Source organism: Engraulis encrasicolus, chromosome 20, assembly GCF_034702125.1.
Source record: "Engraulis encrasicolus isolate BLACKSEA-1 chromosome 20, IST_EnEncr_1.0, whole genome shotgun sequence".
Lineage (NCBI taxonomy): Eukaryota > Metazoa > Chordata > Actinopteri > Clupeiformes > Engraulidae > Engraulis > Engraulis encrasicolus.
The window spans coordinates 18,113,025-18,131,431 of NC_085876.1; the positions used below are offsets into that span (position 1 = coordinate 18,113,025).

Genomic DNA, 18,407 nt, shown 5'->3' on the forward strand with positions numbered 1-18,407 from the left:
GTGTGTGTGTGTGTGTGTGGGGGGGGCGTCAGATGACTTTGTCCTGGCCCTGTTTACCTGCCTTGGCCTTTGTTCAAACAGCTGGGGCACCATACTGTTAAGCCAGGGACCTGGGTGTGATTCCGCCCCGAGGTCATATTTTTCAGGACAGGAGAGTGGGAGATGACAGGAAACGAGATGGGAGAGAGAGACGGGGAAGGATCGGCAAATGACCCGGGCCGGGAATCGAACCCGGGTCGCCTGCGTAGCAGTCCAGTGCCCAGCTGTTAGAGCCACGGCCGTAACTACCATTGAGGACACAGAGGTCATGTCCTCAGTATTTATTTATTTTTTCCAAAAATGTGAACTCTATCTATGATGAAAATCGATGTATGATCAACAATGATAAATTCAGTCTGTATACGCCTACCTTTATCCTCAAGACAGTGATGAATGAAAACAGACTGAAGAGTTTGACTGAAGAGTTTGAAGCATTCTAAATGTACAGTATGCAGTACAGTACGCAGTTGACCTTGGTATTTGAAAATGTCTTGTTACGGCCCTGGTTAGAGCCACAGTCGGGCCCTCACTGCTTCGAGTTGACCAGCAGACACGTATTGATCTCATTCCGATCTCACTAAGTCATTCTCTGATTCATCACCTCTGTGGAATACAACGTGTCAAGTCAATACATTTGCTTTGGTTAAGATTGACATGACCCACGTACCTGTAGATGAGGCATTCACTAAATAAATACACCAAATTTTGACCTGCGTGAAGCTGCCCCCCCTCAGACCCAAAATGCTGAAATAACACTGCAGATTGTGTGTGCTATATTTGTGCTGGATAGTGCTGTACATTTTTTTGTTTGTGCTATTAATAAAAAATAGCATAATAATAGAATGAAAATAATAATATAAAATAATAAAATACTACAATAAAACGGCTGTAACTTTACAAAACAAGTGATTGAAGCGTTCATTTTCACAGCACAAATGAGCACAAACAAATTCCCTTCGATTGAGACTACTTTGGAGAAATTTGGACATGGAGGGGGGGTTGTGTGACGTCACAGGTCAGAAAATGCATTAAAAGTATCTTTAGTATTTAAATTACTCAAAAGCACAAACTATTTTTTTACAGCACAATCCGGCACAAAAATAGCACAAACAATCTGCAGTGTAATTTCAGTATTTTGGGTCTGAGGGGGGGCAGCTTCACGCAGGTCAAATTTTGTCATCCCAAGAAACCCAGGCTTGGCCGTGCTTGGGTGTTCAAGGAGCTGTTTATGTTTGATGAGGGACGAATGATCTAACTCCATATTGGATAGCACTACTCATTCACCGGAAACCACAAGAGCCATTCACACATGCCTTTGTGAGTCTAGCTAGTATTTTAAACAAGTGTACATGGTAATACCAATTTCATATTTGGAAAAATAAATAGCCTTCTTTTGTGGCATGTGCCATATGAGTAAACAACCATACACATTCTATATATAATATTTACGTATGTTGCAGTACATGTAATGTCCATGTGTGCTTAATTATATGAAGAAAATGATCATTAACAGGCGACTTTCATAGAGCATAACAGACAAGAAGTGTGCAGTCCATATCTGATTGATATAATAATGGTACAGTCCATATCTGAATAATACCATGAGCTTTTTACGTAATTTTGCCTTTGGCATGTGTGTTGTTATATGAATCCACCTTGAATGTCTATTGATATTGTGCTGTGACTGTTTTTTTTTACACCTTGAGGAAAAAAAACATCTTGTAGGTACATACTACATCTGAACTTTGACTTTCTTCCAAGTAAGCAATGGAAAAAGCCTGCTGCCTGTGGTCCTCCTGTGTCTGTCCAAGGGGGATGAGTGATTCCTGCTCTTTCCTGACCCCTTATCTCCTCCACCTTCGCATTGCCTGGCAACAAGGCACACAGGCCCCTCCCAGCGTGTGCCATGTGGCTCGCCGGCTGTTTGCCTTTCTAGTTTAACATTTACACCAGATCAGTGCACTCTCTGCGCTGTGTTGCTCCGATCCGAATCGACTAGAGCGAGCCACGGACACCGAGCTCACCTTGCTTGGCTTGCACACTCTCTCGACTTGGCAACTTTCTGTTGGTCTGTGGGTCGTCGAGAACAAAAACAAAACAAAACATGGGACCCCGCACATCTCGTAAGTCTCAGGGACTGCACACAGCGTACTGTTGATAACAACTGGAGTAACTGGAAAAGGGACAGAGTGATTTTTTCGTATCCTAATCTTATCCATAACTGATTACCTATTCTTCGATTTTGTTGCTTTTTTCTTTTTCAGTGGTTTTGCTCTCATGCTGTAGATGTGTTGTAAAAAAATGCATTGTCACCTCATTTACTAGATTCATTGTTAGATTTCTTTTTAAAAAGTGCCAATCAATGTTCCTAAATTTAGGTTCTGTTTAATCACTGGCAAACAAAACCAGTAGTCAGTGTGCATAATTTCAGCTTTTAGCGTGAAGGAAGAAGATAACACAGCATGACTCTCCTGTCCCCTAGGATGACATAGGCATCTGACACCACAACACTTGACACACTGATACGTATTGTTCTGTAGAGCTGGCAGAGACAGAAGAGGAAGAAGAAGAATAAGTGTTCTTGTTCCAGCATGTCAGAGTGTGGCCACACACACACACACACACACACACACACACACACACACACACACACACACACACACACACACACACACACACACACACACACACACACACACACACACACACACACACACACACAGAGACACACAGAGTTTGTTAGTGAGAAAGACACTCTTGACAAATAGCTGGGCCGCACTGCACATTGCTGTGTGCAGCATTGGGGATTTAATTTAACTCGTAGGCACTTAATCACAGCTTGATAAATATAGTGTTGTGCAACAGAAGTCACCCGCTCGCTGCCAGGATAGTGGGTAAATATTAGCTTGCTTGGAATGCAGTGATGGCACAAATACAGGGAGTAAACAGTGGCACTTGATAGAGCCAGTTTCCAGATCGACCTTGGAGCTTACAACACAGACAGCTGGCTTTTAAAAAGGTTGACGGCTGGTTCACTTGTCAACACAAAAACTCATCTTGTTAACATTTATTCGCCCCTATGGGTTATATATTTCTTATTTCTTTCAAACTATTGCAGGAATTTCTTCTCTAATTTGTTTTGATATGGTGCTATACTATGGCAACGAAAGTGTCAACAATGGCCTCCATATCTTGTAGAGATGAGAATGGATGATTCATCTATGCAGCATGCACTTCCTGTTTTTCTGTCTATCTCACCAAGATCAGGACACTGCTAGTCAACAATTCATCACACTGCTACTAAGGGGGTACTCCAGTCTCCACAATGCCGGTTAAATAGTAAACCAGGTAATGTTAACCTTGGGGTAGTGGTAAATCATGTAATACAATGGCATCTAGGGTTGCCACATTTCAGTGATAATAAACTGGGACACATTGACGTGCAAGCGCAAAACATTAATGATATGTGTTTATTTCAATGCCGTGATATGAAGACGTGCATTATAAAAAAACGGGACGGTTATTACATTTAGCTGGACAGACCATAAAAACTGGGACAATCCAGGAAAAACCTGGACATGTGGCAACACCAATGGTATCCTCATTGTGTTAACTTAATGAGACCCGTCCCGTGGTCTACCTATTAGCAGGTTTACCACTTCCTGTAGGTTCATTAAAGGATAACTTTTGCCAATTTCAATATGCTGTTGTATTGCTCACTCTACCTTTGACTTGTCAGCACCCGGTGATGCTGCATTTTTCGACTCAACCCTTTCCGAGATCTGGGCTATTCTAATGGGGGCAGACTTTGTTTACTTTAAAAACTTTCTTAACATAGGCCTACTCCCAATATTATCCCAAAAGGTATCGCTGTTTGCTAGTTGTCTGCTGATGTTGCATAATCTTTTGGATGTTATTGGGAATCAATCAAGACGTTTTTTTTAAATGTAAACATACGCCTGCCCCCATTACAATGACCAAGATCTCAGAAAAGGTTGAAGAAAAAAAAAGAATCTCAGGTACTGACAAGTCCATGGTAGTGTGAGCATCACATGTCAAAATTGGTACAAGTTACTCTTTAAGCCTGATTTATCACTTAACCCATTTTAGCCTGATGACTCGTTTATGTTGTTTGACCTTTGGTGCCTGGAGACACATATACGCTGTATTCAAACTCTTGAGGTTTTAGCTTTTTAAAATAAAAATGTGGATATGTTACAGCTGAATGAACACATTCTATTGCAAGATGAGGGTCTTATAAGGTTTAAATGTAACTTATTTCATGTTTTTATGTGCATCAGAGGCTAAGCTATTTAAGTTTTTATAGGCTGAGGGCAACTTTCCCAACAAGGGCTTGGCATTCAGCAGGTGTTTTTGCAGGGGCTTAAGGCATCAACGGGTTAATATGTTCTTGGAATACTTATTGTGCAGTTGAGTAAACACATACAGTAACAGTATAGGTCTACATCATGCTGTATTTCACTGATTCTTGGGGATTTGGCAAAAAAACAGTTTTAATTTTTAAAGAAAAAATGTAGTTAAATCCAAAATATAGAATTATATTATAGACAAAAGCCTTGTGCATTTTTGGAAAGCGCAGTTGCTTACTACATCAGCTACTTTGTTGTTTGCAATGCATTTTCCCATTGGCAACTAACGAAGTAACTAACAGTCTAACAACTTCTCTTTTGAGAAACGCACCCCTGATGTGTAATAAATCAAACGGTGCATCAACTTCTACTTTATGTAGCGTTGGCAAATCTTCAATGCTCATTTTCGTAAAGAGAGCACATGAGTGTCATCACAGCTTATAGTCGGGGAGGAACGGCAGCCTACCATGCACCCCCCCCACAACAAAACGCCATATGATTTTTTTTGATCATCAAGATGTCCTGAATAAGAATTTGAGTGGTAACAGTTATATAACTCACTCCCACTATACTTTTTCACATCATATTGTATATGACCCCAGAATGCTCAATGCATTCTAGTAGTACACTGCCAAGTCCTCTAGAGCCATGATTCAGTTGGTTATCATAGCTTATGATATACCATATGAAAGCTTGGAGTCTGCAGTATACATATATTAAACTGTATTTGGTGTAGCTTTTTGCATAGCAACGGTTGCTAGGCAAAGCATCTTCCTTAGCAACCAACATCAGTGACACAGTTCCTCTGTGATTACATTGCGCTATGATGTCTGGATCTAGACCACTTTTCCAAGGTTCAACATGACTTGTTTGAACCTCCAAGATGTCCTTAATAAGAATTTGAGTGGTAACAGTAATATAACTCATTCCTATTATACTCTTGTACATCATATTGTATATGACCCCAGTACGCTTTATGCGTTTTAGTTCTATGTAGTAGTAAACTGCCAAGGCCTCTACAGCCATTTTGCAGTTGGTTATCATAGTTTGTTATATACAATATGAAACATTGGAGTGTGTAGTTTATGAACATTGTCATATTTTTGGTGTACTTATAACATTTGGGAAAATATACTTGGTGTAGTGGTATGATGTCTGAGAGCTCTGTTTTTTTTTTTCCTTGATTCTTTAAATGAGCAATTCTTACATATAAAGACCTTAAAAGGAAATATATTAACAATTTGGAAAAGTCCAAACCGTAAGCACTAACTACTTGAACTATTGACAATGTTGCAATCTGTACGGTCTGTGTCACTGTCACAGTCCATGCAAGTTGGTGCGCAAGACCACAAGACCCCAATAGAAGGAAACCAGTTGAATCATAAATAAAGTTTATTGAACATTTGGGGAAAGGTATAGTCCAAGGTGGAAAGTTCATTTACTGCTACTGTCACTGTCTGTGCTTGACCAATCACTTTCAATTTCACTCTCACTGCTACCACCACAGTGCACTTTACAGTGATACAGCTGGTGATGATACTCTCAATGGTTCCTCTGTAGAAGGTGGTCATTATGGCTGGTGGGGCACTGGCATGCCTCAGTTTGCGCAGGAAGTAGAGGCGTTACTGGGCTTTCTTGGCCAGTGATGCAGTGTTGGTGGTTCAGGAGAGGTCCTCGCTGATGTGTACTTCAAGGAATTTTGTGCTGCTCACCCTCTCCATAGCAGCACCATCGATGGTCAGTGGCAGGAGTTGGTGGTGACCTTTCTGGAAGTTGACAACAATCTCCTTTGTCTTGCTGACATTCAGTAGGAGGTTGTTGTCACTGCACCACTTGGCTAGGTGGTCCACCTCTGTCCTGTAGTGTTTCTCATCAATGTTGGTGATGAGACCCGTCAGGGTTGTGTCATCTGCAAACTTCACCTGGTTGGTGATATTTTGCAGTCGTGTGTGAGCAGGGTGAAGAGTAAAGGGCTTAGCACACACCCTAATGGAGCTCCTGTGCTCAGCGTGATGGTGTCCGAAGTGTTGTTGCCAACATGCACTGCTTGTGGTCTCTCGCACAGGATGTTTAGCAGTCAGTTGCAGAGGGAGGTGCTGAGGCCCATATTGTCCAGTTCGCATATCAGCTGTTGGGGTATGATGGTATTGAATGCTGAGCTGAAGTCAATCGTTGAAGCAGGATGGAGATGACTTCTTTGGTACCGATATGATGGTGACGGCTTTGAAGCAGGAGGGGACAATGGCTTGTTGTAGTGAGGTGTTGAAGATGTCAGTGGAGACATGCTTTAGTTCCTCAGCACAGTCTTTCAGCATCCGTCCAGGGATGTTGTCTGGGGCTGTTGCTTTGTGTGGGTTGATCCTGAGAGCCCTCTTCATGCTATCAACAGGTAGACACAGGTATTCTGTGGGTGGGTCTTGTTTTGTTCCTCGAAGTGTGTGAAAAAGCTGTTGAGGTCGTTCAGCAGGGATGTGTTGTTTTTGCAGCTCCGAGGTGATGGCTTGTAGTCAGTGATAGCTTGGATGTCCTTCCATAGGCTCCGTGCATCTTTGCTTGTGTGTATTCTTGTTTTGCCTTTCTAATGCCTTGTGACAAGTTGGCCATAGCTGTTTTCAGGCCCGCTTTATCCCCAGCTCTGAAGGCTATGTCTCTTGCCCTCAGCAGCCTGTAGACGTCCCCTGTCAGCCATGGCTTCTGGTTGGCTCGAGTGATTATTGTTTTTGTGTCTGTGACGTCGTCTATGCATTTGGTGATGTAGGATGTGACTGTATCTTTATACTCCTCGATGTCTATTTGGTTGTTGTTGGTGGCAACTTGTTTAAAAATATCACAGTCAGTTATTTCAAAGCAGTTTTGGAGGGCGGATAAATCCCATCCCTAATTATGATGCGCTAATTAATTCTCAAAACCCTTTAAATAATTAAAAAACTACAATATTTAAATATATGATAATTGGCTAGCATTGTGGAAGGGAGTCATTTAAAGAATCGAAAAAAATCAGAGCTCTCAGACATCATATCATAAACCAAGTATATCTTCCCAAATGTCATAGGCCTACACTATACATATGTAATATTCATAAACTACACACTCCAAGCTTTCATATGGTACATAACAAGCTATAATAACCAACTGCAAAATGGCTGTAGAGGCCTTGGCAGTTTACTACTACATAGAACTAAAACGTGTAGAGCGTACTGGAGTCATATACAATATGATGTACAAGAGTATAGTAGGAATGAGTTAAATTACTGTTACCACTCAAATTCTTATTAAGGACATCTTGGAGGTTTAAACAAGTCATGTTGAACCTTGGAAAAGTGGTCTAGATCCAGACATCATAGCGCAATGTAATCACAGAGGAACTGTGTCACTGATGCTGGTTGTTAAGGAAGATGCTTTGCCTAGCAACCATTGCTATGCAAAAAGCTACACTAAATACAGTTTTATATATGTATACTGCAGACTCCAAGCTTTCATATGGTATATCATAAGCTATGATATCCAACTGAATCATGGCTCTAGAGGACTTGGCAGTGTACTACTAGAATGCATTGAGCATTCTGGGGTCATATACAATATGATGTGAAAAAGTATAGTGGGAGTGAGTTATATTACTGTTACCACTCAAATTCTTATTCAGGACATCTTGACGATCAAAAAAAATCATATGGCGTTTTGTTGTGGGGGGGGTGCATGGTAGGCTACCGTTCCTCCCCGTCTATTAGCTAAAAGTAACAAAACATTAGCTTCAGTTCTGTCTGTAAAGTTACAAGGTCTTCAAAAGCGAAGCATGATTTGAGGATTGCAAATAAACATGTCAGTTAGAGCATGGCAAGGTTCCTATTCGCCAGAAGAAATTGGGTTATGTAAATATTAGAATTACCAACATGAACAGTATAACTCCTTTTCATCTTTTATCTCCCCTTTTAGAACACATAATCTCTCCTTCCTTTGCTCACCCTCATTATTATCCATCTCTCTCTCTCTCTCTCTCTCTCTCTCTCTCTCTCTCTCTCTCTCTCTCTCTCTCTCTCTCTCTCTCTCTCTCTCTTTCTTTCTTTCTTATCTTCAGCCACTCCAGCAAAAGAGGTGAAGCCCAGGTCGGGGGGTCAGCCAGGCAGAGCAGGTGACGCTGAGTGCCATGGCACCTCGCCCGTGTTGAACAACCCAAAGTCAGGTAGGACACATATCTGGGTTTTAAGGCCTGTCTCAGTAGCCTTGTCCTGACCATCCCATAATACTACCATTTAATTTCGTATTCATGGTCTGGAGGTTGTCTGATCTGACGCGATTGAAGGAAGAAATTTACGGAAAAATCAGGATAAGTTGTTGAACAAACATGTCTGATGTCTATCTTTGGCGATGTAGGACCGTTTATCAGACATGTCTGACATAACATCCTACCGTAGGATGAAATTACAATGTAGGACCGTTTGTCAGAACACCAGTCAAATCCTACCACTCAACATCGCTCCACAGAAAACAGTTACCAGACGTAGTGCGGAGCCAAGTCTCTTGTCCATAGGATGGTGCACGAGGCTACTGTCTCAGTGGAATCAAACAACATATTGTTTCAAATAATGTTACAATAGAGGCCATTGGCAACTGGCCAGGGGTGTGTTTCTTGGCAACTTACTTGGTGACAATGCAATTTGTCATTGGAAACCTATTAAATTACTAACTGGTTAGTAACAATTCTTTCAGGGTCCAGGGGTCCAGGTCTTGACATTGGCACCTGCCAATCGGCCAAATGCTGTTAAAACCTGGCTGTGGCTTAGCGTGGCCAGACGTCCGTCTTAAGGATGGACAGTCCGTCTTTTCAGTGTGTTGTCCGGCGTAAGGCATAGCATTAAGCTGGAGAAAAATGCATTAGAATGCATGAAATTGCATCTGAGAAACACATAATTTTCTTAGGGGAGGATCCCCAAACCCCGTGTCCAGAAATATGTCCTCCTTTTACCTGTCACGGAGATGGTCACCCTACTGTGATTTGTAATAATCTCAGTGTCATTAGCCACTTTGGCAGGTAGTTTACTCTTGAGTATGTCAATCAAAAAGAAAAAAAAGAAAAACAAGATCACCCTGTCCAAAAGTGTGGCTTGTAGAGAGGCTGAATGGCTAGTTACTTTGGAAAGGCAGTCAAGCCCTGCAACCGGGGTTGAAAGTATATTTTTTATGTCTTACTGGTGCACAATTCAAAGGTCATTTTCTCATTTGCAATCGGGATATTGAATGGGGAAATGCCCCTCATAAGATGACCAGACAGACGGACAGCAGGGAAATGTCATTGCTTTCTCCACAGAGGTGGGACACCAGCGAAACGTGAGGCCATATGCACAGGTCAAGGACGGGAGTCAGGCTAATAGATAGTGGTGTGCATTTGCACTGCCCTCACAATTCGATTCGATTACGATTCGGGAGGTAGCGATTCGATACGATTCGATTCGGGAGGTAGTGATTCGATACGATTCGATACGATTCGATTCGATTCGATTCGATCTGATTCAATTCTACAATGCATTGCAATGCATTACATTTCTACTGAAAGCAAAGCAAATGTTTCATCAGTCATGATGAGGCAATGCAATTAGTCAGATCCTGAGCAACAATTTATTGGCTGTTTTCTGTATCAGTATCACAGTTTTCAATGCTTTGACGTGCTTTTATTTAATTTAACATTCATTTGCTCCCGAAATATCCACGGAGGTAAATGAAACTTAAATAAATTGCAGCATCGATTCTGGAACTTTGCCGCACTGAATTGGATCGCCCATGCCCCGCATTGCATTGCATTGCATCGGCGAATCGATTATTGTTGACACCACTACTAATAGATATGTTAAAAGGTAACTTCAGACAAGTTCAACATGCAGTTGTAATGCTCACACTACCATGGACTTGTCAGTACCTGAGATTTTTCTTTCTTTTTCTTCAGCCTTTTCCGAGATCCTGGTCATTGTAATGGGGGCAGGTGTTTGTTTACATTTCAAAGAAACATCTTGATTTATTCCCAACATCAGCAGACAACTAGAAAACAACGATACCTTTTGGGAAAATGTTTGGAGTAGGCCTATGTTAAGATTTTTAAAAATGTAAACAAAAGCTGCCCCCATTAGAATAGCTCATATCTCGGAAAGGGCTAAGCCAAAAAATGCAGCATCACCGGGTACTGACAAGTCAAGGGTAGCGCGACCAATGCAACAGCATATTGAAATTGGCAGGAGTGCTTCTTTAACTCCATATAATAACATATGACATATAAACTCCTGCACATGTATCTCTCCCACAGTTGTGAGGAGGCAAGTCAGTCCCCAGGAGCTTCAGACGCCAGGAGGGCCGTACATCAAGCGCACATTCACTGTAAGTGCTCTTACTAACCACCACATTTCTCCACATAGCAATAATGGTGCTGGGTGACATGGAAAAAAAACATGCCGGTATATCACGATATGGATTATGCTTTATCAAGATGATATATATCACAATATACAACAATTCCGTATGTTTTCATTTATTCTCTTTACTGTGTCGTGAAAGCAAAACCATGTTTCTTTAAAATGAGAATTTTTATTCTTCTTTTTACAGTTATATGAACTGAGAGTGTGCATAGGCACTTTGAACAAAAGTCTAAATGTAATGTACTATGTGCTGCAGTGATTCTTAACCTGGGGCGCGGGCACCCCCTGGGAGTGCGGCAGAGATTTCAGGGGGTGCGTGGAATTTTGTGTGTGTTGAGGATGTGAACATTATAATTAGGCCAAATCAAAACCAAATGATGGAAATCTTGGTCCCTATGTAAAGTCATTAAGGTATTGATTCATGTCTACAGGGTAAAGCAAGAATCATTGTAATTAATGCCTTAAATCATTTTTTAGTGCGTATACACCACCCTCTCTCACACACACACACACACACACACACACACACACACACACACACACACACACACACACACACACACACACACACACACACACACACACACACACACACACACACACACACACACACACACACACACACACACACACACACACACACACACACACACTAACCTCCAGTATTTGGTTGAGATTCCAAGGAGATTAGATTCAACCAAATCTCTTGTGAGCCCTGTGCCCTGGGTCACTCTCTGTGCCTCTCTCTCTCTCTCTCTCTCTCTCTCTCTCTCTCTCTCTCTCTCTCTCTCTCTCTCTCTCTCTCTCTCTCTCTCTCTCTCTCTCTCTCTCTCTCTCTCTCTCTCTTCCCAGATTGTGGGGGATGATGTGGGCTGGGGCTTCGTGGTGAGGGGCAGTGCCCCCTGCCACATCCAGGCCGTAGACCCCAGTGGCCCTGCCGCAGCAGTGGGAATGAAAGTAAGGAATGTTTATTACAGATTATTTGTAGTACATTACATTACACTTTAAAACCCTATATATATTATATAATAGAGAGAATATTATAGAAAATATATTATATTTTTAATATATAGTATATATAAAACCCTAGAAGTAGGCCTACATTTTGATTCTTGTCCATTTTTGTTTTGTTTTTGCTCTGTACCGTAGATGCGCCAGTTTGTGGTGTCTGTGAACGGTGTCAACGCGTTGTCTCTGGACTACCGAACGGTCAGCCACCTCATCCTCACGGGACCCCGCACCTTTGTTATGGAGGTCATGGAGCCTCTTGACCCCTGAAACCAGAAAAAAACATCTTCCTCTGGGACCCCTGAGACCAGGAAAGAACCATCTTCATCTGGGACCCCTGAAACCAGGAAAAAACCATCTTCATCTGGGACCCCAGAAACCAGGAAAGAACCATCTTCATCTGGCCCTCGGAGACCAGGAAAAAACACTCATTGTCATTTAGAACCCTGAGACATGAAAAACCCCATCTTCAACTGCACTCCTGAGAACGAAAAAAAAAACCACGGGACCCCGCACCTTTGTTATGGAGGTCATGGAGCCTCTTGACCCCTGAAACCAGAAAAAAACATCTTCTTCTGGGACCCCTGAGACCAGGAAAGAACCATCTTCATCTGGAACCCTGAGACCAGAAAAAAAAATCTGCAACGGCTGTTGCTTCTGTTGCTTCTGCTGCTGATGCTGCTGCTGCTGCTGGTATGTCGAGAAAAATTGATCACAGTAAAATATCATCATCATGATATGTAAACTCTGGCTGCATTCTCCTCCTCTTAATCCTCCTCCTCCTCCTCCTCCTCATCCTCGTTCTAGTCCTCATGAACCCCAGAAAGAGACCAGAATACCAGAATACATCATCTGTGTCTGCCGCTGCCATTACCAGTGGTGTGTGGACTCGAGACATGTTGATCACCAGGAAAAGGTGCAGGACAAAGGCTGACTGTAAGTTTGGAGCCAGGAGTCCGTACATGGAAAATCCTTTTTTTTATCAGGATTATGTTTCGACCATTGTCTTCATGTCAAGTCAAGTTGGTTTTATTGTCAATTTCTTTACATGCACTGGTCATACAAAGAATTTAAATTACGTTGCTTACTATCCCATGCAGACATAGACATCGACTTTAGGTGTGGACAATTAGACATAGACAGTACACATACTTTACACCTAGAGTACCTATACAATACACATGAAGACATATAAAGTGCAAGACTGGGCAACAGCAGACATGCATAGAACATGTATTAAAATGTCATCATGAAGACAATGGTCGAAACGTAATCTGCCATGGTATATAAAAAAAGGATTTTAAGTGTGCGGACTCCTGACTCCAAACTTACAGATCTACAGTGGACATTGAGCCTTTCCCATCCCATCCACTTTTCTGGGGACCACACCGCATGTCCAGGCCTAGTTCATTGCATCTTAGAGGAGGGGAGATGCAACAATATTACAGTCAAGATGAGAGAAGATGCACAAGAGGAGTTTCTTTAACTCTCAAAATGACAGCAGTACAACATTTTCTCTTACAGTTGTCTAAAAAAAAGTTTAGAAAGTTTGGGAAAAGTTACCTAAAAAAGTTGGCAGCACTTTAAATAAGCCAGTAATGTTTAGTTAATTTTCCCCCCCCGTTTTTTTTGCATTTGGGTCATTTAGAGGTAAAAATATATATATTTGTATTATCTAGAAAAAGGTTATGCTAGAAAAAGGTCAGTAATTGTACACCTACCGTAGGATTGTTCTATATTATGTGATAAATTGAAAGGTCAAAAAACAAAGCTGACTGACTCGTGAGTAAGGAGTGGCATGTATAGATTAGTGACTGGCCATATTAGTGTTGTATGTACGGTATGAAGATGAATTGGAATATCGTGGACAAACAGCTTTGGCCTACTGATTTATTAACCAGCGTTTCCCATACATTGAGGAAACTATGGCGGCCCGCCATAGTTTAAATTTGGCCGCCATAGTTTCCGAAAATTTAAAAAAAAAAAAAAAAAAAAAAAAAAAATATTTTTTTTTTTCTTTTTTTTTACGATTTCCGTGTTTGTTAAAAGCGATTTCAATTACGATTTCCTTCGCATGTTCCTCCTGGAGTAAATACATCCTATAGAGAAAACCACAAGTGCTTGAAAGAGAGAGGGATCAAAAGCCTTGTCAAGTTGTTGTAGTTAACTTGGGTTTGGGAGCAATAAAAAAAAAAAAAACCTTCCGAGAAGGGACAGTTGGGATGAGTTTACTAACACTCCCCAGCCCAGGCTTTGTTTTACAGTTGTAATGAGTTAGGTGACAGGCCTTCATTGACAAGGCAGAGGAGACATCGGGCTGCATATAGAAATGAATGTGTATAATGAATGTGAATATAGACATAAATGTGTAATATGTTGTTCAGCCCTTTTAATGGGAGGAATTTTGAAAAACTGGCCCTGTGACCAGCACCCCTCATGTAGAATGTGTGTGTGGGGAAAAGGCATAGCCTACCCTCTTAGACCATTTTTGTTTATGCGTTAACAATTTCACAGCGATCTTAAATTCTTATCTCTGCTCCTATTTTGTTTTATTATTTTTTTCATTACATAGACCCCTGCATGTGTATTATGTAGCCTTATGTCTCAAAATATAAATGGCTGAAATGTAGGCGTAGGCCTATAATTTCTTCATGCGCCAATGTCATACTGTACTCATTGTTTTGCCATTTTGCATTTACACTTCGGAATAACAACCCCCCCCCCCCCCCCCACCCCCCCCCCCCTCCCCACCCCCCCCCCCACCCCCCCCCCCAAAAAGGGCAGTGAAAAGACCCCCCCCCCCCCCCCCCCCCCCAAACAAAAAAAATCCCCGCTGCCCCCATAGTTTCCAAAATTTCTGTGGGAAACACTGTTAACCAAGAAAAAGTTCAGAACATCTTAATTCAAGATGCTTTTTTTGTTTTGGCAAAGCATGTGCAATATTAAGTACAATATCAAGGATTTTGACAATGTATCATTTCCACTGAACCAACACCACTGAATGTGTAATGTATGTGATTATGTGATTCTTCCTTTCAGTTTAATTTATATGTTGTTGACACCCCCCCCCCCTTTCAATTATGTTGGTACAACAATTGATGGATGTATTGTATGTAGAAGGGATATATTCCAGGAAATATTTAATTTTATTTAAGAATATGAATGTGCCAGTGCTTCAGTTGGCATTTGTCAGCCATTTTCTTTCAAATGTAATTGATAAAGTTCCTTTTATTGATCAACAATCTTATCTTGGTCACTGGTTTGTGTTCTGTGCAATAATCAGAGGTGGAAAGAGTACTAAAATATTGTACTCAAGTACAAGTACTGTTACTCTGTTGAAAATGTACTCAAGTACGAGTAAATTTACCAGTCAAAAAATCTACTCAAGTAAAAGTAAAAAGTAAATAATTTAAAATGTAGGCTACTTTGAGTAAAAGTAAAAAGTTACTTTTTAACAATCAGCATTTTCTGCCTCTAGATGTGCAAGGGGTGCACTGGGTTAGAGGAAGAACAGCTAATGTTGATCTCCTCTGAGTTAAGTGAATCTCCATCGTCAGCCTCCATGTCAGCCAACATCGTTTGAGTGAGAGACAGGTCGCACGCGCCAACTCTTTATAAACTAGGCTAGAATTCTAGAGGTTTTTTGTTTGTTTGTTTGGTTTTTTTACTCAGTAACGCTTGTGCTGAAAAATGTACCGAAGTACATTCCTCGAAAGAAAATGTACTTAAGTAAAAGTAAAATTACAAATTTTAAAAAGTAGTTTAAAAAGTACAAGTACACAAAAAAGCTACTCAATTACAGTAACACGAGTAAAGTAATTAGTTACTTTCCACCTCTGGCAATAATACAGTATATTCATGTAAGTGATTATTCAACACTATCTGGCATGATGACCACACTACTCAAGTAAGTGCTTGAAGTCAGTAACCACTAGATGGCGATGATGATTCAAAAGCTTCACTCTCCCACCCAAGATGTTAACCCAGGTCTCACAGTAAATCAGTGACAGAGACTATGGGTTTGCTTTTTTTTTTTTGGAGCAACGCTTCCTTCCATTTTGGTTTTCAAGCTTCACCTGCAATTTGGGAAGAAAACCTCAACTTGACCTGTTCTCTGACCCCTTTAACTTTAAACGAGGGCTAACTGCCTGGATTGATATATTGCGGGCACTCAGCACTTTGCGGATGACTGTAGGAATTTACGAGGACGGCCTCCTCTCCAAGCTACCGTTTTAGAAGTCCACACAAAATTCATTGTTTCTTACAGGTTGCTACTCTCAGTGTAATAATTTCATCAGGCCATAAAGCTCCAATCTGAATGTGATTGCACTAGAAGAAAGGGCTTTCAGAAAGAAAGATTTCTTTCTTTTTTTTACACAGCACACATGCTTACTCCCTATTGCAGTGTCTGTCTAAGCGGGATTCTCTCGACTCCTTTGTGCCGGTTTTGAATGTGTGCCTGTTGCCTCTTTCACTTTCAAAAGCCTGTAGAGGCACCAAAGCAGAGCAAAACCCCAGATGGAGATTTTGTGCGTCTGCATCAGCAGATGGCAGTGTGTGCCTTGCCTGTTACCGATTGTTTATTTTATTCCAGTGAGTCCTCATGGGGTGAAAATAAGGTCTTTTGTGCCAGGTCTTTTGATGGTGAGAATTTGAAGTTGTCCTGATTCTTTGCTCATTTGTGCTGCATCACCTGTGCCAGTTTGTATAACTAACCAGCATCTATGGTATTAACTAGGTGCGATTAGCATTTAAATTTCTGAAAATTGTTCAACTTTTTTTCCAGGTTTATTTATTTTTTAAAATATTTGGGGGGCTTTTTGCCTTTTTTTGATAGGACAGTGAAGACGTTGACAGGAAGTGAGTGGGGAGAGAGATGGAGAAGGGTCAGCAATAGACCTGGGCCGAAATCGAACCCGGGTCAGCCATGTAGCAGACAAGTGCCCTACCGTTAGTGCCAAGGTAGGGCCCCCAGGTTTATTTTTTGAACACCTATTCAGGCTGTAACTTAGTTAATTTCTTTGCCACAGGCGTCTGGTCCAGTTGTCCATTTTTTTACACTGTTGTAATTGTCCAAAAGGGCACTTAACGACGGCTAAAGTTAAGCTGTCTTGATTGCTATTAGTGTTTATTAAGCTGGGTTATTAGCACTTGTAAAATGACCCACTAAACTGACAAAAAAGAACGTGTCCTGGAGTGAAGGGGGTGTGGGGATATGGTCAGGTTCAATGGTACTAGTCCTCCACTAGTCTCCACTGGAATGTTTCCAAAAGGTCAAAGGTCAAGTCAGTATTCTGATGGGTTTGGTGGCAATTTACCTTTAGGACTGAAAACTCTTTGGAAATGTTGGGGTGGGGTTAGGGCGGCTCTCGTGGCCCTAAATCTTATCCTGGCCTCCACAGTAAGTGCTTCATGACATTGTGCTAAGAAGATGTCTGGGTTGGTTTAGCACTGATGACGTGTCCAGTGGTTGGTCCAAGCCACACACACCACTGTAAAGTCTCTTGCAGCTGCCGTTGTAAGCAAGTGGACCTCTTTTAGAAGGGCCAAGATATAAGCCACTGGAATTCTTGTGAAAGTGGTGAGTTGTAAGCAAGTTGGCCCCTTAAAATTAAGTTTTAAAATTAAGAATTACAACCGAGCATATGACGAGCTTCACTCAAATGACATAGGTATATCCATTTTGGAACATTTCGGGGAAATTCACATTTTTGTACTGGGACTTGCATTGCATTGCATTGCATTGCAAAAAGTACATTATTTGAATGGTAAGAATTCAAACATATAGATGATAGGATGTCTGAGTAGTCGTTTCCAATAATAAAATTCAAAAGTAAAAAAAAAAATGGTGCTTACATCAATTTGCAATGAAACTCTTCATATTCACCACCTCTAGCTTTTTAATTACATGACCTTGATCTTGATCATGAACTTTCACATAATACATACACGTAGGCCTATTCAAAACTGACTCCCTCCAGACAATATTGAAGTGTCATCCTCTACAACATGATGGAGTGAGTGTAAATTATCAGTTTGCACTTCAGTGTTTGCATTTAAAAAGTTACTGATGTGTACAGCTCTGAATAATGGATAAGGGGAAGACTTTTGACCCTGTTTCACCTGCCAACTGTGACAGTGTTTTCCGCAATATTTAAAGTAGAACAGCTAAAATGGATCATTTCCTTCCATCTCCATCTCCATCTCTACAATCTCAATCTTTTTTTTTTCAGCCTCCGCTTTATTTATGTGCAGACCCATACCTGGGTTGTCACTCACCCAAGCGAAAGCATGAAGCCCGGGGCCTGGAGGTTGAAGAAGACATGGAGCTCGGAGCCTGGGGGTTGATTCCAAAGCAGACTTGCCCTGCATCACACTGAGCCGCACCGCACTGCACCGCTTCTCTCTTGCACTGCGCATGGCCTTGACCTTCTGGGAAAATGACTTCAACATTCCTGGCAACCTGTAGAGACACATAGCCAGCACCTACCTTCAGGGCTGGCCTGGGATGAAAAACAGGCCAGGCATTTTCATCCAAGACCACTCCAAGCTATGCATTGAGAGAGACAATGTAGCCTGTAACTATCTT

At 41.4% G+C, this 18,407-nt stretch overlaps 1 protein-coding gene across 1 annotated transcript; it reads left to right on the forward strand.

The window, feature by feature from the left end:
- The first annotated feature begins 2,002 nt into the window (after positions 1-2,002).
- On the forward strand, positions 2,003-13,718 carry LOC134435773 (DEP domain-containing mTOR-interacting protein-like). Its single transcript, XM_063184819.1, has 5 exons — positions 2,003-2,162; positions 8,485-8,589; positions 10,702-10,772; positions 11,663-11,767; positions 11,960-13,718. Exons 1-5 carry the CDS (start codon positions 2,144-2,146, stop codon positions 12,086-12,088), a joined length of 429 nt encoding a protein of 142 aa, XP_063040889.1. The 5' UTR covers positions 2,003-2,143; the 3' UTR covers positions 12,089-13,718.
- The last annotated feature ends 4,689 nt before the right edge of the window (positions 13,719-18,407 follow it).

What these genes read in the sequence shown, in the direction of transcription:
- LOC134435773 (XM_063184819.1), top strand. An exon ending in ACATCAAGCGCACATTCACT is followed by an intron (nt 10,773 to 11,662) that starts GTAAGTGCTCTT and finishes CTCTCTTCCCAG; the next exon opens with ATTGTGGGGGATGATGTGGG. An exon ending in CCGCAGCAGTGGGAATGAAA is followed by an intron (nt 11,768 to 11,959) that starts GTAAGGAATGTT and finishes TCTGTACCGTAG; the next exon opens with ATGCGCCAGTTTGTGGTGTC.